This window comes from Geotrypetes seraphini, chromosome 14, assembly GCF_902459505.1.
Source record: "Geotrypetes seraphini chromosome 14, aGeoSer1.1, whole genome shotgun sequence".
Taxonomy (NCBI): domain Eukaryota; kingdom Metazoa; phylum Chordata; class Amphibia; order Gymnophiona; family Dermophiidae; genus Geotrypetes; species Geotrypetes seraphini.
In genome coordinates, this window is record NC_047097.1 from 49,175,330 (window position 1) to 49,201,093 (window position 25,764).

At 47.2% G+C, this 25,764-nt stretch overlaps 1 protein-coding gene across 7 annotated transcripts in view; it reads left to right on the forward strand.

Moving 5' to 3' along the window:
- ZNF280D (zinc finger protein 280D) overlaps positions 1-25,764 on the forward strand; it is a 235,533-nt gene that overhangs the window by 153,581 nt on the left and 56,188 nt on the right. For all 7 annotated transcript variants that reach the window (XM_033920137.1, XM_033920139.1, XM_033920140.1 and 4 more), the window contains 4 exons: positions 14,700-14,843; positions 17,499-17,561; positions 19,964-20,082; positions 20,279-20,315. In XM_033920137.1, coding sequence (XP_033776028.1) covers positions 14,700-14,843; positions 17,499-17,561; positions 19,964-20,082; positions 20,279-20,315 — 363 coding nt within the window. The remainder of the gene's footprint in view (positions 1-14,699; positions 14,844-17,498; positions 17,562-19,963; positions 20,083-20,278; positions 20,316-25,764) is intronic.

Below are 25,764 nucleotides of genomic sequence, written 5' to 3' on the forward strand. Positions count from 1 at the left end.
GTCCCCACCCTGAAAGCCTGATGACCCCCCCCCCCCGATATCCGATTCACCCCCCCCCCCCCCGCAGGACCGCTTGCACCCGCACCCCAAAGGACCGCTCGCATGCACCCGCACCCCCACCCCGAAGGACCGCTCGCACGCACTGGCACCCGCACCCCCACCCCGAAGGACCGCTCGCACCCCCACAGCCTCCCGACCCCCCCCCCCCCCATCATGTAGAAGCTCCTACCGTTGTCCTGCTGCTTCCTCTGCTGGCGGTCCCGGCCCTTCTGTGAGCCCTGCGTCTGCGCTGCTTCCTCTTCCGGCGGTCCCGCCAGAAGAGGAAGCAGCGCAGACGCAGGGCTCACAGAAGGGTCGGGACTGCCGGCATAGGAAGCAGCAGGACAACGGTAGGAGCTTCTACATAATGGGGGGGGTCGGGAGGCTGTGGGGGTCCGAGCGGTCCTTCGGGGTGGGGGTGCGGGTGCCAGTGCGTGCGAGCGGTCCTTCGGGGTGGGGGTGTGAGCGGTCCTGCGGGGTGAATCGGACGTCGGGGGAGGGGGGGAACTATGTAAAAAAAAAGTTGTAAAACGCGCTCATGCGTATAACGCGCATGGTTATGCATGGTTTGTAAAAATCGTATATAACGCGCGCGTTATATGTGTGAAAATACGGTATTTGGCAGAAACATCTTTGGTAGCCGTTATAGCTGTAAGTCTGTCAGAATAGTTCTCCACCAAATTTGTACACATGGGTGCCCATGCAGAAAGCTTTGTAGTAGAGCCTTCACTCTACTGCAAAATTACTGTAAAGAATGCTATGGTTTCTAAACAGGACAAAACAAATGACCAGTGCAGACATCTTAGTAATGGTGTGACATATTCCCATCTGCTACATCCTGTTAAAAGGCTTGCTACCATTTTCTGAATGAGTTTGAACCTTTTCAGGACAGTATGAGGTAGACCCAAAAATAGATTTACAATAATCTGCCGACTCTTGTGATTAGTTGTTTAAAGTGCCAAATCAGTCTTGTTTACGTTTTAAACTACCAGACCAGCCAAAGCTGAATTAAACCGGCTCTTATCGCTGCCCCAGTTTGCAATGACATCTCCAGATACAAGTTAACTAATTATAAGGATGATGAAGGGGAGAAGTATTCTAGGAAGGATGCATAAATACGTGCAATTATGTCATCTGATTTTTCTTTTTCTATCAATATGTGCCAAATTTTGAGGACATGTAAAAGGCAACATGAGAATTCTGACAATTGGTTTTCTCCAGAGACAATCGGGGAAAATGCAGGTACATTTGCTGGTGAAGTCCTCTGACTGAGCCTGTGTGCTGGTGCTCTCCCCTAGGTATAGTAAGTTTGTTTTCTTTTTGTTTTGGGGTTTTTTTTTTAACTTACTGAGCATGTGCAGACATCTTGCCTTCTGAGCTCCTCCCCCTGGTTAGTCAGTTTTTTTCTTTCACCGAGCTCCTCACAGGTTGCAACTCTCCCCTCTCCTTGCCTCTTCAGAAAAATCTGACTCATTAGAGAAGGACCTTTTATTTATTTGTTCTTTTATTTTTAAAAAACTTTACACTGAGTGTTTCTCTATTCAGCCTTCACTGAAAAATAATAAGCAGAAAAGAGAACGCCGATATATTTTTTGCTTAACGGCAAACTTCTTGCCGTTTTAACTTGCCGGTCTCTAGGACTGCGAAGACTCCTCTGTTCACCGGTGGAAGGTGGCTCCCTCACAGCTGTGCTTTGCGCCAAAAGCACCAGAAAATCTCCAAGGCCACAATCATCGCCACTTGCTCCTCCCCTTTAAGGCCCATGTTCAGTACCGCCAGGGGAAGTAAGCTCACCACTGCTGCAGCTGTTAGAAAAACCAAAAACAGCACCTGCAGCCAGCATTAAGAAAAAGCAGCCAGTGGTGGAGGCTTGTAAAATACCTCTTCCACCGGCTTCTTTGAAGGCAGTACAAGGCTCCCAGAAACAGCCCGCAACTGCTGCACACCAAAAGGAAAAGTCAGGGAGGCCTCCTGTGGGCACTGCTTCTGCTTTGCAGCCTTCTCCTGCCACAGCACAGGACTCTACAGGTAACTTTTTGAATTATTCTAAGCAACTTAGGACATAAAGGCCAATTTCTCTAGCCCAGCGACATCATACCTCCTAAGACGTTTTCTATGCCTCAATTACTGCCAGCAGTTTCTTCACAAGCACAAAGTTCAGTGTATACTGTAGTTAATTTTTTCTCGCTTCTACAAAATTTTATTAGAGATAGTGCTGCACTACTACACCAACCCCCTCCCTCTCCTTCCACCTCAGTGGAAATTCAACAGTTCCTTGACTTGCGCAGCATCCTTTGCCTGACATTTTGTGCCCAGAACCTTTTTCAAATCCATCAGATGTTGCTTGGTCTCATACATCGCTCTGCCCTTCCCATCAACAGTAGACATCTACCCATGAATGGTATGATTCCCAAGAATCTGCTCCTTTGGATACAGACGCTTCTTCCCAAGTGCAGCCATCACTGCAGCCAGACTAGACTGAGGAATATTCTTATCCCAAATTCCTCCAGAAGATTTCTATTCTTCTAAGTCTCAACCAAACTGCTAGGCCGGCAGATAAAAAGTATTTTCAACCAGTCCTCAAATCCTGTCAAACTCATTCAGAAGGATTTATTGCAATCCCAGTACATCAGATACTCCAAGATCTTCAGCTTACTAACTGGCAGAAGCCCTAATCAGTTTCCACTGCTTCCACACACCTAGAACTAAAATACTGGATTGAAAAGGCACCTGGACATGATTTACAACAGCCACCACATTACTCCATGGTATCTGAGTCAGCTATTCATAAGTTAAAATCCTCAAAGTCTCAATACAATTACTTCCAGAGAAAGATTATTGTTTCCTGGACTCGATCAGATTCAAAGTCTATCGGGGCTCCATGCTCACATCAAAAATCATGGCCCATCATTTGCAAATTCTACATTTTCAACACTCCATTTTACAATTGGACACTGCCTCTCCTGAGTAAATTCCAAATCTCCTTATGGCATTACAAGACTCCACTTACCATTTAGTAAAAACTAGCTCGCTGCACAGCCTGGCTCAAAGCCTTGAACCTTAGAGTAGATCTTCATGACAGATTGGTAGATACCCCATGTCTGGGAGATAGTCTTTTTGGTGAGAAAGTGAAAGCTATGGTCTTGCAGCTCACAGAAGATTCCATAGTCATGCGTGAGCTCTCAGCAACATCCTCAGGATCAGTCCCAGCTTTTCCATAGATCTTCTTTATATATATATATATACACACACACACACATACACATAAACATACATATATAGGAAAGAAAAATAGAGAACTTCAATTCTACAGGAAATAATAATACCTGGATCAAATGTCCATTACATAATTAACAAAATTCAATCTACATTAGTCCACATTCTGAAAGAGACAATTCACATATCAGAGAGATTAATTATAAAGAATAAAAGGAAAAACAATAATTATCCCAGGACAAGCAGGCATGATATTCTCACGTGGGTGACGTCATCTACGGAGCCCCGATGCGGACAGCATTTCAAGCAAACTTGATTGAAGATTCAAGCTTGCTGGCTGCACCACGCATGTGTGCCTCCTGCTCCACTAGAGGGCGCATCCCCTCCTCGTGGTCTCCAGTTCTATTTTTTCCGCTGTGCTAAGAAGACACGTTTTTCTTAGCGCTGCCCCAGTGCCTTCTTTGCACCGCGATTTATTATATTTTTTTTCTTTTTTCGTCGCTAAAAGTCGCTGTGCGTAACAAATTTTTTCTTTCTTCCTGCTCATCGCGCTTTTCGCGCCCTTTTTCTCGCAATCCGGGGGCTCCCGGATCGCTGCGACCGCAAGGCCTGATTGGCCGCGGCCGCCTGGGTGTCCCGGCCCATTATGGGCTTTAAAAAGTGCACCGGGTGCGAGCGTCTTCTATCTCTCACAGACCCGCATCGCTGGTGCATCCTTTGCCTGGGGGCCGATCATCCAACAGAAGCTTGCCCCCGGTGTGCTACCTTCCAACAGCGGGCGCTCCGACGACGACGGGCCCACATGGCGGAACTATTTGCTACCGACCAACCCTCGACCTCGAGATCGGCCCCGGCCTCGATCTCGGCATCGAGTACATCGGCCCCGCCTAGGGACTCGACTTCGAAGGCCTCGAGCTCTCAGAAGTCCTCTTCCCCGGGTAAGTCCCCTCTTCCTTCCTCAGGTTCCACATCGTCGAAGAAGCCAACCTCGGGGACAATGGCCAGACAGAGTGGGAACTCCTTACCCACGGCCCCGGCGAAAACCCCGAAGACCTCGGGACGTGCCTCCACCACTCAGGAATGCTCCGAAGCGAGATCGCCCCCGGTGGAGAGCACAGCGGCCTTGGACATGCCATCGATGCTGTCCGTGCCAGTATTCCAGGAACTGCTCCGGGCAATGATCACAACGGAGCTATTCGCTGCCATGGCTCACCTTCAACCGGCCTCGACCTCGCGCGCGCCGGACCAGCCTGAGCAACGCGCCGAGACCCCTCGAGGTAAAGCGCGCCATTCTCGTCGCTTCTCCTCTTCATCGGATTCCTCTCCGAGGCATTCGAGGCGCACGTCCCCGGCGGAGCGCCGCGGGGCGAAACGAAAATCGAGACACCTCTTTAAGAAAGCCCAGAGTTCCCCTCCGGCTCGAGGGCGCACCCCATCGACTCGATCGGGGGGGGGGGGCCGCTAAGGGTTACCGAGCTATCTCTCACCAACCCACAGCTCCTGTTGACTCCCCCTCGGTCCGGGGCTCCGGTCCGAGGCCCAAGGCTTTCACCGAGGGAGTCCGGGGAGGGATCCCCGACCAGACATCGGTCGGTACCCAGAACCCAGGCGTCGTCCCCGAGGGGCTCCCCGAGATGACGCAGGTCCTCGACCCCGGAGCGCTTCCACAGCGCGTCTCCGGTATCGGACCGAGGGTCTGAGCGAGAACCCCACTATTCGAGGGAGGCTTCTCTTTCCTTCTCGGCCAAACGGAGGTCTCGGTCACCGTCCCCGCAAGGGGCCACAGGACCCCACCGACCATCCTTCATGAGGTTCGTCCAGGACATGGGACGTGCCCTTGACTTGGACTTACAATCTGACTCAAGGTACTCCAAGGAATACCTGGCGGAGCTGGATATGCCTTCCCTGCCCCGAGAGTCCCTCCGGCTACCACTGAACCCGGTACTCGGGCAGACCCTTATCAGGAACCTCGAAACTCCTTACATGGTGACAGCGGTCCCATCTAAAATGGAGTCTAAGTACCAGACGGTACCTTACCCGGGGTTTGAGCAACCACAGCTGTCCCACCAATCCTTACTGGTGGAGTCTTCTCTAAAAAAAGCTCACCCCTCTAGGGTGTCCGCGGCAGTCCCTCCTGGACGCGAAGGCCGGACACTGGACAAATTCAGACGCCGGTTGTATCAGAACTCTATGATGACCGCTAGAGTCCTGAACTACACCTTTACTTTTTCCTCCTACCTCAAGCACCTCATTGGGCGGCTTGCCTCCTTCTCGGAGAGCTTACCCATTCCTCGCCAGACAGAGTTCGGCCTCCTCCTCGAGGATTTTTCCAACCTCAGACTGCACTTGTTCCATGCCGCTTATGACGGCTTTGAACTGTCTTTCAGGGTCGCAGCCTTTGCGGTGGCCATGCACCGGCTGGCATGGCTACGACTCGTCGATATGGACCCTAACCTGCAAGATCGGTTAGCCAACCTCCCTTGCGTCGGGAAGGAGCTCTTCGACGACACCATCGAGGCTGCTACAAAACGGTTGTCGGAACACGAACGTTCCTTCACGTCTCTTGTCCGGCAGAAGCCTAAACCACAGGCCTCTCGCCCTTTCCGGGGATTACCTCGCCGCTACCCCCAGAAGTCTACACCGGTCTTTTCCAGACCACCACCGCGACGCCCCCAGGCTCACTCTAGGGCTCCACCAAAGTCACAGCCCACGGCGCAGGCGAAGCCGTCTCCGTCCTTTTGACGGAATGAGCGGACGGGGGCAGGCCCCCTCCGCACCTCCACCGGGCCTCCTCCCCATCGGGGGCCGCCTATGAGCCTACTACCCTCGCTGGAAAGCCATCACGTCGGACTCATGGGTCCTTGGCGTGATCTCATCAGGGTACTCGCTCAACTTTCGGGAGGTACCCTCCGACAGCCCACCGAGTGCGTGTCCTCCAAATCGAGCACAGTTGCCCCTCCTCCTCTCCGAGGCAAAGGACCTCCTCCGCCTGCGGGCGGTGGAGCCGGTCCCCCAAAATCAAAGGGGCCAAGGGTTTTACTCCCGCTACTTCCTGGTACCGAAGAAGACGGGAGACCTGCGCCCGATCCTGGACTTAAGGCACCTGAACAAGTTTCTGGTACGGGAAAAGTTTCGGATGCTTTCCCTTCCGATCCTTTACCCCTTGATCAGCGAAGGCGATTGGCTCTGCTCCCTCGATCTGAAGGAGGCCTACACCCATGTTCCGGTGCACCCTGCTTGCCGCAGGTTCCTGCGCTTTCAGGTGGGGGACCTCCACCTGCAATATCGGGTCCTCCCCTTCGGCCTGTCCTCGTCCCCCCGAGTCTTCACGAAGTGCCTCGTAGTAGTCACGGCTACCTTGCATTCCCAGGGTCTGCAGGTATTCCCCTACCTGGACGATTGGTTGATCAAAGCCTCGACCAGGGAGGGGGTTATCTCAGCGACCCAACAGACTATTACTGCGCTTCAGTGTCTGGGGTTCGAGATAAACTTCCCAAAATCCCAGCTATGCCCCTCTCAGTCCTTACAATTCATCGGGGCCGTGCTGGACACGGTCCGTCTGCGTTCCTTCCTCCCTCCTCAGCGTCGGGAGGTGTTGGTAAATCTGAGCCGACAAGTCTCGAGATCGACCACCGTCTCGGCACGACAGATGATGACGCTCCTCGGCCATATGACCTTCACAGTCCACGTTACCCCGCCTCCATCTGCGGTTACCACAGTGGACCTTGGCATCACAATGGCGACAGGATCGGGACCCGATCTACCGCCACGTGACAGTGACTCCTTCCTTGCAAAGATCGCTCCGTTGGTGGGCCGACTCTTCGAATCTTTCCAAGGGTTTGCTCTTTCTCGCCCCGCCACACCACAAGGTCCTAACCACGAACTCGTCGGAGTACGCTTGGAGGGCTCATGTAGACGGTCTATACACGCAAGGCCTGTGAACCACAGAGGACCATCACTGCCACATCAACGTGCTGGAGCTTCGGGCCATTTACCTCGCCGCGGTGGCCTTTCAACATCTGCTTCACGACCATGTGGTTCTCGTCCGCACGGACAACCAGGTGGCGATGTACTACGTAAACAAACAAAACATCTCCCTTCGAGCGGTTTACATCCAAGGGGAACAAACTGCCTGGCGGACAGGCTCAGCCGCTTCCTCCAGCCACACGAGTGGTCCCTGCACTCTCAGGTGCTGCGACAGGTGTTCGACACGTGGGGGACTCCCCAGATAGATCTGTTCGCCTCCCCCGACAATCAAAAACTGCCTCTCTTCTGTTCAAGGATATACTCCCCGGACCGTCTCGAGGCCGATGCCTTCCTCCTAGATTGGGAGGGAAAGTTCCTCTATGCGTTCCCGCCGTTTCCTCTGATTCTGAGGACGCTGGTCCATCTAAAATCTCTGAGGGCCACTCTGATCTTGATCGCTCCTCGATGGCCCCGCCAGCCTTGGTTCTCCCTACTACTTCAACTCAGTGTCAGGGAACCTCTGCTTCTGCCTGTCTTTCCCTATCTGCTATCTCAGAGTCGGGGTTCACTGTTACATCCCAATCTTCAGTCTCTTCATCTGACTGCTTGGTTTCTTTCCCCTTGACTTCCTTCCCTGTATCTCAGTCGGTCAGGGAAGTGTTGGAGGCTTCTCGGAAGGTCTCGACTAGACTCTGCTATTCTCAGAAGTGGACTAGATTCTCGTCCTGGTGCTCCTCTCACCGCCAGGACCCGGTGTCGGTCCCTGTGTCCTTGGTTCTGGAGTATTTACTCCATTTATCTCACTCTGGCCTGAAGACCAATTCCATTCGAGTCCATCTCAGCGCCATTGCTGCCTTTCATCAGCCCCTGGAAGGGAAGGCTCTTTCACTCCATCCCTTAGTTTCCCGTTTCATGAAGGGGCTCCTGAATGTTCATCCTCCCCTCAAACCGCCTCCGGTGGTTTGGGATCTCAATGTGGTTCTAGCTCAACTGATGAAACCTCCATTTCAGCCTATGGATAAGTGTCATCTTAAGTTCCTCACTTGGAAAGTGATCTTCCTACTCGCTCTCACTTCTGCTCGGAGGGTTAGCGAGCTGCAGGCCTTGGTGGCGGACCCACCTTTCACGGTATTCCACCATGACAAGGTGGTCCTCCGCACTCACCCTAAGTTTTTGCCTAAGGTGGTGTCTGATTTTCATCTCAACCAGTCCATTGTTCTACCTGTGTTCTTCCCCAAGCCCCACTCTCATCCCGGAGAGGTGGCGCTTCACACTCTCGACTGCAAGCGGGCGTTGGCCTTCTACCCCCAACGCACCCAGTCTCATCGGACGGCCCCCCAGTTGTTTTTATCCTTCGACCCTAACAGGTTGGGGCGCCCAGTTTCCAAGCGCACCCTGTCCAACTGGTTAGATGCTTGTATTTCTTTCTGCTACGCTCAGGCTGGTCTCGCGCTGTACGGTCGAGTTACGGGACATAAGGTCCGAGCGATGGCAGCTTCGATAGCTTTCCTCAGGTCCACGTCTATCGAGGATATCTGCAAGGCTGCCACGTGGTCTTCGGTTCATACTTTCACCTCACACTACTGCCTGGATACACTGTCCAGGAGCGATGGCCGGTTTGGCCAATCGGTCTTACATAACCTATTTTCTTGAATTGCCAACCTCCCTCCATCCCTTATCAGTTAGCTTGGAGGTCACCCACATGTGAGAATATCATGCCTGCTTGTCCTGGGATAAAGCACAGTTACTTACCGTAACAGGTGTTATCCAGGGACAGCAGGCATATATTCTCACAACCCGCCCACCTCCCCGGGGTTGGCTTCTTTGCTGGATATGTGAACTGGAGACCACGAGGAGGGGATGTGCCCTCTAGTGGAGCAGGAGGCACACATGCGTGGTGCAGCCAGCAAGCTTGAATCTTCAATCAAGTTTGCTTGAAATGCTGTCCGCATCGGGGCTCTGTAGATGACGTCACCCACATGTGAGAATATATGCCTGCTGTCCCTGGATAACACCTGTTACGGTAAGTAACTGTGCTTTTTAGTAGTGTTAAATCTTCATACTTTTTAAGGGTGTCCTAATTTCCTTTAGAGGTATTTGAGATTTATTTCCTTTTCTTCAAGAAAAAATTGTAATTGAGAGGGCTCAAAAAATATATAAGGAATTCTGATCCAAAAGGATCTTACATTTACAAGGATATCTCAATTGATATTTGGCCCCCAATGAAATTACAAACTGTTTCAATTCAAGAAACCTTTTCCGTCTGGTTTGAGTTGCTTTTGAGATGTCTGGAAACATGCTGATCTTACTGTCCAGAAAGGTCACCTATTTCAGCCTAAGAAGTGCCTCTTTGTCTTGTTGAAAGACAAACGTCATCACAAGAGTAAAACAACAGATTACTTCTTCCACTGAAGTTTCAAGAACTTCTGTTAAGTTTAGGAGACTAGGAAGTTCAGAAGAAACAACTGGGGCTGAAGCTTTCTGTTTTGATATTGGCAAAAAATATATCCTATGTAAAGGAGGAAGTCCGGTCTCAGGATATTAGAATATTTCTTTCAAAAACTTGTAGAATATGTCTTTGGGAGATATTGTTAGCACTTTAGGAAAATTAAGAATTCTGAGATTCAGCATTTTCATATAATTTTCCTTTTTCCTAGCAAACAATAATTTGTCCTGCAATATAGTAGACGGAGAGGCTTGTAGACTGAGTTCTCTGATCCAAATTATTAACTTTTTCTCCCTGATCCTTAAATTCCTCCTGAAGTTTATCCAATCTCTGTTCTTGAATATTCACTAGTGGTAAGGTTCCTGTACATAATTTATACAAAGAGTCTTAACGCTGTCCAAATAGACTCTAAAGTGATTTCAGCAGGTCTTACCAGAGGAAGAACTGAGGAAATACGTCCTTCATTCGCTGAAATCACAGCAACCTTCTCTGAAGAAGTTGTTCCTGCCAAGGAAACCTGAGGATTAGGCAAGCCCTCCAGCTCCATTGGTAATGCAGTCCCTGTGGAGCCACCACTATTCCCTAGTCTCACGGCTGCAGAGAAAGTGCAGGTCCCGTAGGGCTAAGCGAGACTTTGCTCCCGTGAAACAAAATCTCCCTCCGATTCATCTCAGCTGGTACGCCCTATGGCAAAGATGTCAGGAAACGAGTTATCTCCTATCTCGTTGAGGCGGACGCTGGCTGCCGGGCTGAAGCAGCCACTCTGCCTCGTCTTTTTGCCATACTGCCAGCAGATTTAGCCCTTGAATGGGCAGGAAAATTACACACAGCAGGAGAGTACGACTCGGCTTCCTCACTACAGCGTGGCCATTTTGTCTCTCCCTCCTTTCATAGATCTTCCACTGCTTCTTCTTATCTTAGATCATACCATCAACAATTTTTTTCAACAGTATTATTCATGGAGACATTTTACTCCTTATACCAGAGCTACTGCTCTGAGATCCCAATTTTCCTCATATGCCCAGAAACAACATTCCAGAGACTGCAAGCAGCCTTCGGGTCCTCAACTCCCTCCGCTTAAACCTGCACATAATTTTTGACCTGGGGGGATGGGGGTGGCTAACCCATTTTTTCTCAGCATGGCAGAAAATCACCAAAGACAATTGGGTTCTAGCTATCATTTCTCAAGGGTACTCCCTCAACTTCCTCACCATCCCCACACTCATCTTCCTTCACCATCCAGCATTCCATATCATCACATTCCTCAGCTGGCAGAAGAGATCTCCCTGTTGCTACAGAGCAACGTTATCAAAGAAGTTCCCAAGCAGCAACATTACCAGGGATTCTATTCCAGATTTTTCCTCATTCCCAAGAAGAAGCAAAGTCTTCTACCTATACTTGACCTTCGTTCCTTAAATGCTTACCTCAAAACAGGGAAATTCCAGATGATTTCACTTCAGCAATACTCCAACTTCTCAGAAAAGATGATTGGTTAGCCACTTTAGACTTCAAAAATGCATAGAATTGCATCCCCATTCATCCCTCCCACTGGAAATTTTTAGGATTTATGTTTTTGAACAACAATTACCAGTACAAAGTTCTACCTTTCAGCCTGTCAGCACCCCGGGTTTTCACAAAGTGTTTGGAGGTGGTAGCAGCTGACTTGAGGAGACAACACCACATGGTATTTCCTTACCTAGATGACTGGCTCCTAGTAGCACACTCCAGGGAGCAGTTGCTTCTCCCCATTCAAACCACAGTGCATTTTCTGCAAGCGCTGGATTTCATAATCAGTTTTGACAAGTCAAAGCTCCAACCAGTTTGTTGTCTCATGTTTACTGGGGCACGTCTCGACACGGTCACTGCAAGAGCTTGTCTTCCAGAAGAATGTCATCAATCAATAATCACTCTAGCAAACCAGATGCAACAATCTTCCACTCTTCCAGCGCGCAGCATTCTGCGCCTCTTAGGTCATATGGCTATGTCCCTTGTTTTAGTACCACATGCAAGGCTGCACATGCAACCTCAAGATGAATTGGACTCAGCAAACTCAATCATTAACATTAATTCCTCTTCTAGCCAGAGTCAAAGTGTTACTCTCCTGGTGGATTCACTCTCCATCCCTTCAGTGAGGATGTCCATTCCAGTTTCCACCTTCTCTACTCACCATTACAACAGATACCTCAAACAAAGATTGGGAAGCGCATCGCAACTACCTTCAGACTCTTGGTCAGAAGCAGAACTACACTTTCACATAAATCTTTTGGAACTTCGAGCAATTTATTATACTCTTTGAGCACTCAGCCCTTAGATTCGCAACACTCGTTTACTTATCCAAACTGATAACCAAGTAGCAATGTTGTATCTGAACAATCAAGGATTTTCGGGATCCCTTCCCCTTTGCAAGAAAGCCTAACATCTGTGGACCTTTGCTCTCTCTTTCCACAGAATTACAAGCGGTATGCATTCCAGGAAAGATGAAATTTGTTGCAGATTCTTTCAGCCCTGAACTCGATCGTCACAAGTGGATTTTAAATCTAGAAGTAGTACAACATATTTTTCAACAAAAGGGCAACCCTACAATAGACCTTTATGCTTCCACAGTCAACGCTCAGTGCATCAAGTATTGCTCCCTATGTCCTACCCCTCATGCAGTCGCAAGAGACGCTTTTTCAACATCATGGAATCTCACTCTACTGTACGCCTTCCCAAAGTTCTTTAGAAAGTTGTCAGAGACAGCACTCAGATGATTCTTATTGCTCCTCGTTGGCCTAGGCAAATCTGGTATCCGATAATCCTGGACCTTTTCGATACTCCTCCACTTCCTTTAGGGGATTATCCATCTCTTTCTCACCTGTTACATCCCAACCTCAATCTCATGGCATGGAAATTGAATGGACAATCCTTGCTGACATCCAAGTCTCCATCAGTAAAAACAGGTCTTCTTGCAGCTAGATCACCCATTCACAAGGAAGTCTTATCAACTTAAGTGAAAACGTTTTTCCATCTGGGCACGTTCCCAAGCTCAAGATCCTTTTTGCTGCCTGATCAATCACATTTTAGCATATTTGTTGCACTTAACAGATTTGGGCCTTAAGACCAATTCTGTATGTTTCATCTTTCAACCATTCTGCATACCATCACCTTTTAGATGGGAAGCCGAGTTCACAAAATCCTCTGGTTTCTTGGTTTTTTCAAGGTCTCAACCTTCGACTTCCACTTCGGACTCCAGCTTGGAATCTCAATATTGTTTTGGACCAGCTGATGAAAGATCCTTTTGAATTTTGGGGTCTGCCACACTACCCTTCCTAATGTGAAAACAGCCTTCCTCATGGTTTTTTGCAAGAAGAGTTAGTGAATTGCAAGCACTAGTCATCTATTATCCATACCTCCAATTTTTCCCCAATAAGATTCTCATGCGAACTCACCCAAAATTTCTTCCAAAAGTTGTTACAGTTTTTCTTTTCAATCAATCGGTAGTCCTACCGTTGTTTTTTCTTACTTCGCACTCTTCTTCAGCAGAGCAAAGTCTACACACATTGGACTGCTGGAGAACATTACTTTTCTACCTAGACAGAACTGCAGCTATCCGCAATACTAATCAGCTTTTTGTCTCCTTCAGTTCAGCTACTCAAGGCAACCCGGTATCTAAATGGACCATATCCTCATAGATTGCTCATTGCATCTCTTTTTGCTAAACTAAAGCTTATCTGTCTCCTCCTGGACAGATTGGAGCACATCAAGTACAAGCAACAGTTTCCTCAATTGCAAACTTGAAATCAATTCCAATTCAAGATATCTGCAAAGCAGCAACCTGGTCCTCAGTTCATATCTTTACTAAGCACTATTGTTTGGACCAGAGTTCAGCACAAGATATTCAATTTGGACAATCAGTCCGTCGCAATTTATTTGCACTATAATTTATTTCCTCCTCCCATTTCTGCTTGAAGCTAGGGACTCACCAGCAAGTGTGCCTGCATTTCCTCTGCTTGTGTCCGGGAAAAAGCAAAGTTGCTTACCTGTAACAGGGGTTCTCTGTAGACAGCAGGGGAATGCAGCCACCCTTGCCCTTCCACCATCCCCACAATAAGACTTTAAGCTAGTAATAACTGACTAACCAAGGGGAGGAGCTCAGAAGGCAAGGTGTCTGCATATGCTCAGTAAGTTTTGGGTTTTTTTAAATCCAAAACTTGCTATAACTATACATGGTATCTTTAATTCTTCGAGATCTTCAAGTTGAAAAACTATCTTCAAGTTGAAAAGTATTTAAACTTCCTTTGCCCACTGTAAAAGATGCCAGATCTATCAGTAAAACTGTTCATTCCTCCCCTTATTTACTAACAGCAATTTGGAACAACCTACCTTCTCAAATAAGATCCTGTCTTATCACTTCAAGTTTTTTGAAAAATTCTGAAAACTACTGTTTCATGTTTTCTAGCAGATAAGTTTCCATGAGGTGAATTCTCTCTATTAACTAAAACTATTGTTAACCGAGTTGAGCCTTATTTCTCAGGGATGACTCAGTGTACAAGTCCAAGATTAGTTTAGTTTAGTTAGAGAGCACTGGAATGTAGTCTCAATCAGAGGACTTCACCAATAAGTGTGGCTGCATCCCCTGCTGTCTAAGGAGAACCCCTGTTATAGGTAAGTAACTTTGCTTTATTTGTATTCAGTGAATACATACATTCAATCTTGGCAACTAGAAACATGTTTAGCTTTGCTTCCAATTTACACCAGATTTTCAGAGATGTGGGGGAGTCGAGAGATGTTAAGCATAGGTATTTTTATTTTCTAGATTCACATAGAGGTAGGTCTACCATGTCTCTCTCTTCCCCCACTGGCTGTCTTTCTTGATCCAAACTTGGGCCACTTCCTCTTTCCCAGTACTTGGACCAGAGTGTGGTATTTCATATCTGTTTGGGAGTCGGCAAAATATTTAGCCAATAGCAAAAACTTTGTGTTTGACACTGAGCTAAGTTCATCTGCTAAAAATATAATTTTTAAAAAACGTAAGTCTGTCTTTTCCTGGCAGGTATCGTGGAGGAGTTCATAAGTGTATTGAATGTTATTCAGAAATAAAAGATTTTGCAAGTCACTTCCCAACATACGTCCATTGTAGTGTATGCAGATACAGTACCAGCTGTAGTAAAGCCTATGTCAATCATCATATGATGAGGTAAGATTGCTGCTACCATAAACTGTACTTGCACTGTTGACAGTATAGCTTCCAGATTAGCCATGGGCGACATGCAAGAGCCACTGCTCACAGCTTTGTTAAGAGAAGTGCGGCTGGGAGGAGGTGGCCAGACCCATGGGAGGGGCCTTAAACAACCTGGGCCAATGAGAGCCCTAGGCCCCTTTCCGGTGCATCACAGGATGCACTTAGGAGTGGAAGCCTCGCCATTTTGAAGAGGCATGGGGGTATTGGGGGAAGGTTGTGCGGTGGCAGGAAGGAGTGGACAGCTCTCCTGCTTCGGGGGGGGGGGGGGTTTGTAGGGGGACATTGCTTTACAGCGGGCATCTATACCTTTGTTGGGTGAGGATGTTGCTTGGTGGTAGGAGGGAGTGGGCATATCTCCTGATGACGGGGGGTGTCGGGGGCTTTGCTTGGCAGCAGGAAGGCTCTCCCATTGCTGGGAGCGTTGCTTGGTGGCAGGTGGTTGTGGGCATCTCTCCTTGCTGCCAAGGTGGCGGGAAGGAGTGGGTATTTCCGCTGCTGTGAGGAGGGGGGATTGCTTGACTTCAGATGTGGGGAGGGAGTGGTCATACCTCAAGGCTGAGCGGTTCTGTGGAGACGTGACCGGGATCAGAGCCAGACTGCGTTCCTCCACCAGGTGTCTGCGCAGCGTGTCCGAGGGTTGCGGAGGTCTCCGGCCATGGTGGTCAGGCTTGGCCAGAAGTTTTGAAATCCAAATTTCCAGTTCATTGAGGGAAAGGATCTCCCTGTGAGCTGTTTTCAGCACATGTCACAGTGAATACAAGCTGCAGTGTTTCCCTGTTAGCACATATTTCTAAGCTAATAACTTGAATCAGAGATTTGGGGAGGCTTTAAAAAGGGGGGTTTAGGTAATTTCCCAGTATGCGCTACGCCCCCATCTCTAAAATCCTAAAATCTCTGTTTTTTGAGGGTTCTCTGTGGTTTTCCTGGATTATTTTCCTGGGTTATTTTTAGTCAAAACAGGCCCTCAGTTGCCATTTTTCTAGATTTGATTTTATAGTTATTTCAACTGGAAATATGGAGAGCGCCCTACTAGACCCTCTGTGATAACTGAGTAAAAATTTAACTAAAAATGATGGAAACAAACTTCTATAGTAGCTAGTCTGAAAATATTTGTGAAATACAGTAGTTAAAATTGCTGAAATTCTGTTTAATCATTTCTGTGCATGGTCTTGCTAGATACATAAAATTCAGTGGTAGGCTGAAGGTTACTCACCCTTGCTTTGTAGTAGAGAATGACACGGGGATAAAATCTGTCCCTGTCATCTCTCCGTCCCCAAACCCGCCATCCCCTTCACCGCTCCATCCCCTTCACTGCCCCGTCCCCGTAGCATCCACCCTTCCTTCTCGCCACCTCACCGCCCTTCAGCGACTCAAGAATATCCCTCCTTCCCCCTTACTTTCGCGATGTAAAGAAACTTAAGGGAGGGAAGGCGTGCGGTCACTGATCACGCACGGCCCCTTCCTCCCTCCCTCCCCCTTACCTTCTCAGCGCTTTAGAAAAGAAACTGATGCCGGCGAAGCCTGCCTGTGCCGCCCTGCAGTCGCGTGTATGTGGGCGGAAGCTTCTCCTCTGACAATTGTCATTTTATAAACACAAATAAAACAGAGCAAGGTTCAACAAAACCCATCTCCCCTCCCTTTCACAAATATCCCCTTCACTATTGTGAAAACTGAACAAACCAAATTACTACAGAATGCTACATAGAAAAATCAAGTTAACAGAATATTTCAGTCACACATGGCAGGAATAGTGTTAGGGGAGGGCAAATGCCCCCTGGTCAGAGAGAGAGCCCTAAGCCAGCTGGAAGATAAAGAACACAGCCTAGACTTTGCGGTCCCCAGTTATGTCTAATACCAGCTCTAGCAGGATACATATTTCAAATCTGAAATATTCTAATCACAAAATATTAAATAAATTTATTTTTTTTCTTTTTCTTGTCTGAAAACTGGGGACCTCCCTCCTCTTCAGATTCATCGAGCTCTGGAATAGCCTTGCCCTCCCCTCTTCGGAACCTAAATGCCCTCGAACCCTTCCGTAAACTTCTGAAAACCTGGCTTTTCTCAAAAACCTAACACTCCCTCCTCTTCTGATATCCCAGCCCGCTAACATTCTCCCCCTCTGATCTTCACCCATCCCTCCCTTGGAGTTCCTTTCTCATTACAATTCTTGTAAACCGTGCCGAGCTCTACAAATGTGGAGATGGTGCGGTATATAAACCCAAGATTTAGTTTAGTTTAGTTTAGTTTGGTAAATTTATTTTTCAAATCACATTGGTCTCAGGCTTTGGTTTTAGGTTCCTTCTGTCTTCATCGTAGAATGGCTGGTTCCTGAAGGTAAAATAGGCGTAAGAGGAGCTGGGGAGAAGATGCCAAGTCTGACATGGGCGCAGTTTTTTTTACCACAGGAGTAAGACTTTTCACCGCTCCCACAGGGCGGTGAAAGGTCTTGTCTCCATTCCTGCAGTAAACCAGTTGCAAATGTCTCTATTCCTGCGGATTTACTGCAGTGACCCACGGTTTACAAACATTCTCTGTGTCATTCTCTACTTTGTAGTTAAGTTCTGTGTACATGTAATAAAACATGTTAATTCTTTTTGGGGTTTTTTTAAGTTTTCACAGCTCCCGTTCATCCAGAAAGTTTTGGATATTTAAGAAGCAGTCAGAGAAAATGAGGTAATCTTGACATATTTTTTTAAAAAAGATATTGGTAAATCATGACTTTAGTGTTTTGCCATGTCTGTGTTTTTGGCAAATTTGATATATTAAAACTACGGCCCCTGGTCTTTCACAATTTTACAGCTGTAGGAAGAGTCACAACCTCTATGCTATAGAATTATTTGTTCTCCACAGGATCACTGCAGGAGACCAGGTAGCTATCCATGCTTATGGAAGCAGAGACTGTTCTTGACCAATTGTCCACCTCTTACTGAGCTGGCTTCAGGAAGAGGATAATGGCAGCACATTGAGTTGCAGTCTTCTCAGCCACTTGGGAAAAAATCTCTTAGCACTTAAGCCTTTCTTAATGTGGTACTGTACAGTGGTACTTTAGGTGTGTGGTGATTTGTGGTAGAGGATGACCATAGCTGAGTTTTTCCAGTTTCGGCTGAAACCGAATCTGCTGATGAAATGCGCTGCACAGTTTCAACCAAAACAAGTAGGCACAACACCCCTGATCCTAAGCGGGTTGCGTATTGCACCCCACACAATCACCAGGAGCAACTGGGGATCATGCGTGTCCTGACTTGGCATTAGACCACCAGGGTTTCTAAAGTAGGCTGGGGTGATGAGCATTTTTGGTCAGGGGAGAGGGGTAGCAGAAAGTAGTTGCTGCTTTTGTTAATGGGAGGGAGTTCTGGTTTCCACATTTTGGGTCGAAATCAACACATGACTGAATCTGAATTTTGGGCCTATTTCGGCACCAAAACTAAAATTAAATTGGCCTCAATTCTCTGGACCTTGCTGCTGGAATATAAGGTGCCTCAGTTTTAAACAAGCCTAAGATTGACATGAGTGGTTACTACTTCAGGTAAACGTTTCACAAAAGAGGCTACCAGAAAGTGAAGAGAGACTAAATGAAAACTGTAAAATTGGCGACAGAAAAAGCAAGAAAGCAAAATATATTTTACAACTACTACTACTTATCATTTCTGTAGTGCTGCTAGACATATGGAGCACTGTACATTAAAGCATTCAAGAGACAGTCCCTACTCAGTAGAGCTTACAATCTAATCAAACATGTCATATGGCAGGCCAGGTGGAGGCCTCCAGGACATCGGGAGAGAGGGGGTACAGGGCTGAGAGGGGGGGATGGGGTGGAGAGCCTGGCAGGAAGGGAGGGGGGCTGAGTACTGATCCTGGCAGGACACCTGAATATTAAACACCCCCAGTCTTATATTCAAGTCAACCTTTTTTCCTCCTTTTTTTTGGTGGGGGAAGGGTACCTCATCTTATACTTGGATTGACTTATATTCAAGTATATATGGTAATTTAGGAGATGTTAATAAAGGTCGATTGTATTTAAATTTCAGTTTTATGATCATTTTACCAACTTATGTTTAATTTTAAAAAGTTTACATTGTGAAGCTATACTAAACTCTTTTTAAGTGTCTAGTTTTATGTAACCTGTACCAATGTCTGCTGCTGCTGCTGTTCCTTGTGAAGGGAGACTTTATACATGAGGCAGAAGGAATGTTTGTTACCTAATTTTGTTACCTGGGATAGGCACGTGGGATCTCTCAGAGAGAGAAAGAGATACAGTCAAACCTCGGTTTGCGAGTGTTTTGCAAGACAAGCAAAACACACTCGCAAACCGAGCGTTGACTCGATATGCAAGGCATCGCCCACCCATCCCCGTGAACTTGCATTGCCCGCCCACCAAAACCCTTACTGTGATTGGGCACCGGTATGCAGCACCAACCCACAGGACGTGCTGGTTCCCAAATAGCCTGCCGCTGATTCTGCTGGACTTTGAGCATCTGCGCCTTCTGGCTCTCACTCTCTCCGAGATTTTAGACACGTCCTGTGGTTTGGTGCTGCGTGCCGGTGCCCGATTGAGGTAAGGATTTGGGCGGGTAGGGGGGCGATGCTGGTTCTTGGGGGTGGGGTGGGTGAAGCCAGTTCCTGGGGTGAAGTGGAAGCGCTCCAGTGTCCTGGGGGGGGGGTCTTTTTTGTGATGTGGAATGAATCACCCGTGTTTCCATTGTTTTCTATGGGGAAATGTGCTTTGATATACGAGCACTTTGGTTTATAAGCATGCTTCTGGAACGAATTATGCTCGCAAACCAAGGTTCCACTGTAACGGTTACTGTGGATGGGCAGACTAGATGGGCCATTTGGCCTTTATCTGCCGTGATGTTTCTATGATTGTCATATAAATCTCATAGAGACTGAGGCTAGTTAGCATATGCCATAATTGTTAATGTACATTTTTTAAGTAGTTATGTAATTTTTGACTACATGCAAAGTTCAGTCCAGCTGTATAAAGATATCAAATCCATTAAAAATAAATTCAGTATTTTGGATAACTATGTCTTTTCATTTGTAATTCTCATTGCTCACCTACATTCTGTTTCTAGAGGTATGACGCTAGTATGTCTTAATTGTGATTTCCTGACTGATGCTTCAGGATTGGATGCTATGGCCAAACACCTAAGTAAAAACCAATCTCATAGCTGCCAAGTTGTCTTAGAGAATGGTAAGAGAATTTTGTATCTTGCATTTTTGCTCCATTACATCTTCTCTCTGGTCCACATTATTGGTTTTATGTTAGATGCTTAGTGTTCTCTTTGACCTCTTTTAACATTATTTCATGAGATTATAACTGAAACGCTTTTTTTTTTTTTTAAAGTAGATCACATTTTTCTTTTTTTTCCCTTTTCTTTAAATTCCAGTTTCATTTTCCTCAACTGTTGGAGAAACCATATCTGAGTAAGTTGTTCTTTATTTTGTGACATAGTATGACAGGGATAGAAAAGAGTTGAATCCATTGTGTCTATGTCCCTTGCTCTATAAGCACAACTACTTAAACAATTGTGTTTTTAGTTATTATAAAGCTATCAATTGAACTGCAATGCGTTCTGCTCACTATAAAAAATATTTTTACAATTAAGAGGTTGTTAGAAGATGATTTAGTAATCAGTAAAAATTTTCCCAAGCCTGACAAACAGGGTATCAGATGGAGTTTGAGAAGATGCCAGCAGTGATCCATGGTATCTCTCAAATATGAACCCTGAGCTTTGGACCCTTTTTTAAAAAATTTAGATGATCATGGGTTCTTTTACTAAGCTGTGATAAAAATAGACCTTAGATCATCTTTACACAGATGTCTCCTATACGCTATATCCATTCTAGCACAATGGCCTGAATTCTGTAAACTGTGTCCCGATTGTAGGCAGCTGTAGGTGTCGTACAGCTGTCCAGCCAGCCAATCGGGGTGCACATTTTTTTAAAAAAATGCTGCCCAGGCAGGCTGCCTATATTGAAGGTGCCTCCGGGAGCCTAGGGAGACCCGCAAAACTGCCTAAGCTCGCCTAAGGCTAGGCGTAGACTTAGGCGAACTTAGGCAGCCGTACATGTAACCCTAGGCCAGCAGGAGACACGTACAATGAAGGCCGTCAAAATGCTGGCCAACATTATAAGTAGACGCGGCCGCTACACTTATCGTGGCAAGGGATCTCCCTGTCGCGATAAGTATAGTGGCTGCAGCCGCCAATCCACCCCCCCACACACTCCCCGCCCCCCTGGAACGATCGCGGCAGGAAGGAGCTCAACTCCTCCTGCCCTTTGACCACCCACCCCCGAATGATCGCAGCAGGAGGGAGCCCAACCCCTCCTACCCAAAGACCGCCCACCCCCCTGAATGATTGCGGCAGGAAGGTGTCCAATCCCTCCTGTTGGATCCCCTAACGAACCCCCCACCCACCCCTGATGATCGCCAGCAGGAGGGTGTCCAGTCCCTTCTGCCGAACCCCCCACCCCTCCTGGAAGATCGCCGGCAGGAGGGTGCCCAATCCCTCCTTGCTAGACCCTCCCCCCAACGAAACCCCCCTCCCTGGACCCCCCCTACAGAAACCCCCAACCTCCTCCTCATTGAACACCTCCCCCCGGCTCACCTTGAAAGGTGGACGGACGGACGGGTCTTCCCACCGTCCGTCCGGCAGGCCCGCCTCCGTCCAAATGAGGCGGACCCACCCCTCTCCAGCCCATCCCACACGAGCCTAAGGCCTGATTGGCCCACTTGCTTGCAGAATAATATCACTCATCTTTCAATTCCACCTCCTTCCAGTAGGCTTTCCAATGCAATAGATGAGACATTCTAGACCAGGGGTGCCCAAAACGTCGATTGCGATCTACTGGTCGATCGCAAAGGCAATGCAGATAGATCGCTGAGCCAGTATTCTACCTAGCGTCTTTTGCATCTTTTAGCCGGGCGCTCTACGCTCAGATGAAACGCTTCCCCCCTCAGCGTCCTCCATTCTTCCCTCTGGACCTATCACAGTTGAAAGTTAATTACGGCAGCCTGCAGAGCAAATGTAGCAGGCTGCCATTGGCCTCTGTAGCATGTTCTCTCTGCTGCGGTCCCATCCCTGACATTAGAGGAGGTGCGGGAACGCGGCAGAGAGAACATACAACAGAGGCCAACACAGCCTGCTGCATTTGCTCTGCAGGCTGCCGTAATTAACTTTCAACTGTGATAGGCCCAGAGGGAAGAATGGAGACGAGGACAGTTGCAATCAAGAGGTCTAAGGTCCTGACAGTCACTGTGTGCAGGAAGCAGCGGAGGTAAGGCTGTGCCCAACGCGAGGGCCCCGGTGGGATGGGGGTTGCTTTAGAGACATTGGATCGGGGGGGTGGAAAGACAAAAGGACCTTAAGGAGGGGAGGGGAAAAGCAGCCTTGAACCAAAAGGGAGGGGGAAGACAGGGAAGATCCTGGACTACTAGAGGGGTTAGAGAGGGGAAACACCCTGAACCAAGGAAAGAGAGATGCCAGACCCTGGGGAGGGGGAAGACAGAGTGAGAGAGACAAAGACCTGAACCAAAGGTGGAGGACTCAAAATGTTAGTAGAAGGAAGATAGAGAAAAGGAGAAACCTGAAACAAAGGGGAGGCAGAAGAGGGGGGGTCAGATGTTAGCTATGGAAGGTGCAGACAGAGGGGGAGAGACAATGAGGAAGAACAGAGAGATGCACAATCTTAACAGAGGAGGGAGAGAGAGGGAGACATGTTGCCAATAGGGGTGAAGGAGAGAGAAAAAAAAGTTGGACTCCTGGAGGGACAGAGAGAGATGTTGGTTGGGGAATGGAACAAGTTCTGGAGGACAGAAGAGGTGCACACAGTATATATAATAAATAAATATGGGGGGTCTTTTACTAAGGTGCGCTAGCCGATTTAGCGCGTGCTAAATCGGCTTGCACTGTAGTAAAAGAGGGGGGTATACGTTTAGTATTTTTATTGTTGGTAGATCATTTTGACTTGGTCATTTTAAAAGTAGCTCGCAAGCCCAAAAAGTGTGGTTATTTCCTCTTTCTCGCATGAGCTGCAGAAGAAATCCATTCCAGGTTTTTCACTCTGCTTCCAGAGTGCATCACAAGCTAGTTTAGCACCCTCTAGCAGTCTTTTCTTCTGTAAGCATGACTGCAGCTGTGTGGATTCTGCTCTCCCCATTTTATTATTTTAATTTGACATAGTTTTGTCCCTTTCGCGGGTATTTTTGCATTTGAAATGGATTTGAAGCTCTTTCTGCTTCAGAATTCACAGACTTTGGTCTGTAGCTGACAGGCCGATCCCTTGGGGTACCTGTTAGCCAGTCTACTTAGTCTTCCTTGGAGCTCAGGGCCATCTCTGACCTAGTCTCATTCCACGTTAAGCGGGGGGGGGGGGGGTCGAGTGTAGACTGTGTAGTGTGCTTAGGGGGCTCAGCGGCGTTCTGCAGCGCGCTGGCTGTGTTTTCGTGCCTCCACCCGTCCAGGGGTGCATCCGGTGGTCTGCAGAGGTGGAGGCATAGTCAGACAGTGGAGTTTGAGTGGCAGCAGTTGAAGGATGCATTTCCAGCAGTGTGGCAGTGAATTCTGAACCGGCCATTGAAAACGCTGGAAGCAGGTGCAGGAGCTCTGTCTCTGGTATCTGTGAATACAGAGGAGCTGACAGGCTCCAACATCGATCTTTAAAAAGTTAATTTTGAGGGGTTTTGAAGGTTTCCTAGTGTTCTGTGTTTCCCCACCTGAAATATATTATTTTTGTAATTTTTAAATTTCGAGAAGTGCTGTTTTTAGCACGAATTCAGGTCAAGTTTCAAGTTTTATTAAAATTTGATGTACACGCAATATCAAATATTTCAGTTCAAGGGGACAAATGATAAGACAATTTATTACAAAATAAAATATATAAATACAAATTTATTACCGATACAAAAGGAAAGGGGGATGAACTACAATCATTAAAGAAAGAGGAGAAACATTTATGGATAAGCTATCAGGAGGGGGTGAGAAATGAAGACGAAGAAAAGAAGAGAAAGAGGCAAAAGAAGGAGGAGGATTTGAGTCCTGTGAATAAGGAGTGATTGAGACTGGATATAAGTGCATCTTTATATAGAAAACTTTTCAAAAGACCTTTGAACTTTTCTAATGAGGTTCAGTATGCAGATAATTTGGCAGATTATTCCAGAGCTGAGGAGCTATAACCGAAAAAAATAGTAGATCTCCTAGTACCTATTACTTTTAAGAAGGGGATAGTCAAAAGATGCTGTTCTATTGATCTAAGTGTTCTAAGTGGGGTGTATGCTATCAAAAGGTGGTCCAGAAATATTGGGGAATTAGATTGTCGGATTTTAAAGGTTAACAGCACAATTTTGTAAGTAATTCTGTGTGGGACTGGTAACCAGTGTGCCTTTTGCAGAAGTGGTGTTACGTGATCATATTTTTTTGAATTATTAACAATCTTTATTGCTGTATTTTGTATAATTTGCAATCTTCTCATTTCTTTCTGTGTTATACAGTGATATATCATGTTACAGTAATCAATCCTAGAGATAATTAAAGAATGGATAAGGATGTAGAGAGCTTCTAGTTTTAAGACTTTTGCTAAAGATCTGATAAGACGTAACGTATAGAAACAGTTTCTTACCACTGAACTGATCTGATCGTGATATGAAAGTTTCTGATCTAGTATTACTCCTAGTATTTTCATAGTTGTTACTATTCGAAATGGGGTTTTATCCAAAAGTATTTGAGATGAAGATTTAACATTATTTTTCGATGGGAAAAACATTACTGATGATTTTGATATGTTCAGAACTAACATATTATCTTTAAGCCATTAACTATTTTAACTATCTTTTTTTCAACTTTTCCCTGCTTATTTAGAATTCAAAATTTTGCCAGGAAAACTGCTGGAATGGAGTCCTTAAGGTCTCCTAGTATGGATTCATACCAAATTTGTGAAAAATTGCCAGCTTTTAGAGCATTTTTGTGCTGCCTGGCGCACTCGGGGGAGTCGGTAACTACTGGTTCAGCTCCCCGTCACAGAAGCAGGTGATTACATGCTCAGTAGAGAATGACACGGGGAAAAAATCTGTCCTCGTCACTGCACCATCCCCGGCCCACCATCCTCTGCACCGCCCCGTCACCGCCGTTCCTTCACCGCCCCGTCACCGCCACTGCCATCCCATTCACCACTCCGTCATCGTCCCCGCAGCATCCATAAAAGCCTCAGTACTGCGAAACACCATGAAGACAGAAGAGAGTCCTGCCACTACTACTATTGCACTGAGAATCTGTTTCAGTGCCTCTGCCCTGTAGTAAAAACAGAACATAAAATAAATCAATTGACTTGTCCTCCCTTGCAATAACGTGTCCCCCATGTTCACCTATAGCTCGAATCAGGTCAATTGTGCACACTAAAAATGCCCACCTGAGCACATAATCATGCAGATGCTGCAGTACAATGAGCAACAGGAGGATCTGGAATGTGAGCGCAGGCAGGCAGTGATACAAAACCAGAAGACACCCGACCGATTGCAGCGTTCCACCATCTCCCTCCCTCCACCTCACCTTAGATGTAGAGTATGCCGGCTTTCTTTTTCGCCCAGCCGCACGCATTCAAAAAGCCGCGCATGCGCGGCTGCTCTTCTAATATAATAAAATGCTAGGCTGCGCATGCGCACTCAAAAGTTGTGTTCCCTGATCCGTCGCAAAAACACGAGTGCGCATGCGCGGCCCCGGCTGCGGCGGCAGCTTTCAAATTTTAAAAAAAAACTTACACAGCTGCGGCGGCCTTCCTCACCCCCGGCTCTCACTGTACATCGTAACGGCTCCTCTCTCGAACTGCACCAGGATCGAGAGAGGAGCTACAGCGGCGGCAGCTTTCAAATAAAAAAAAA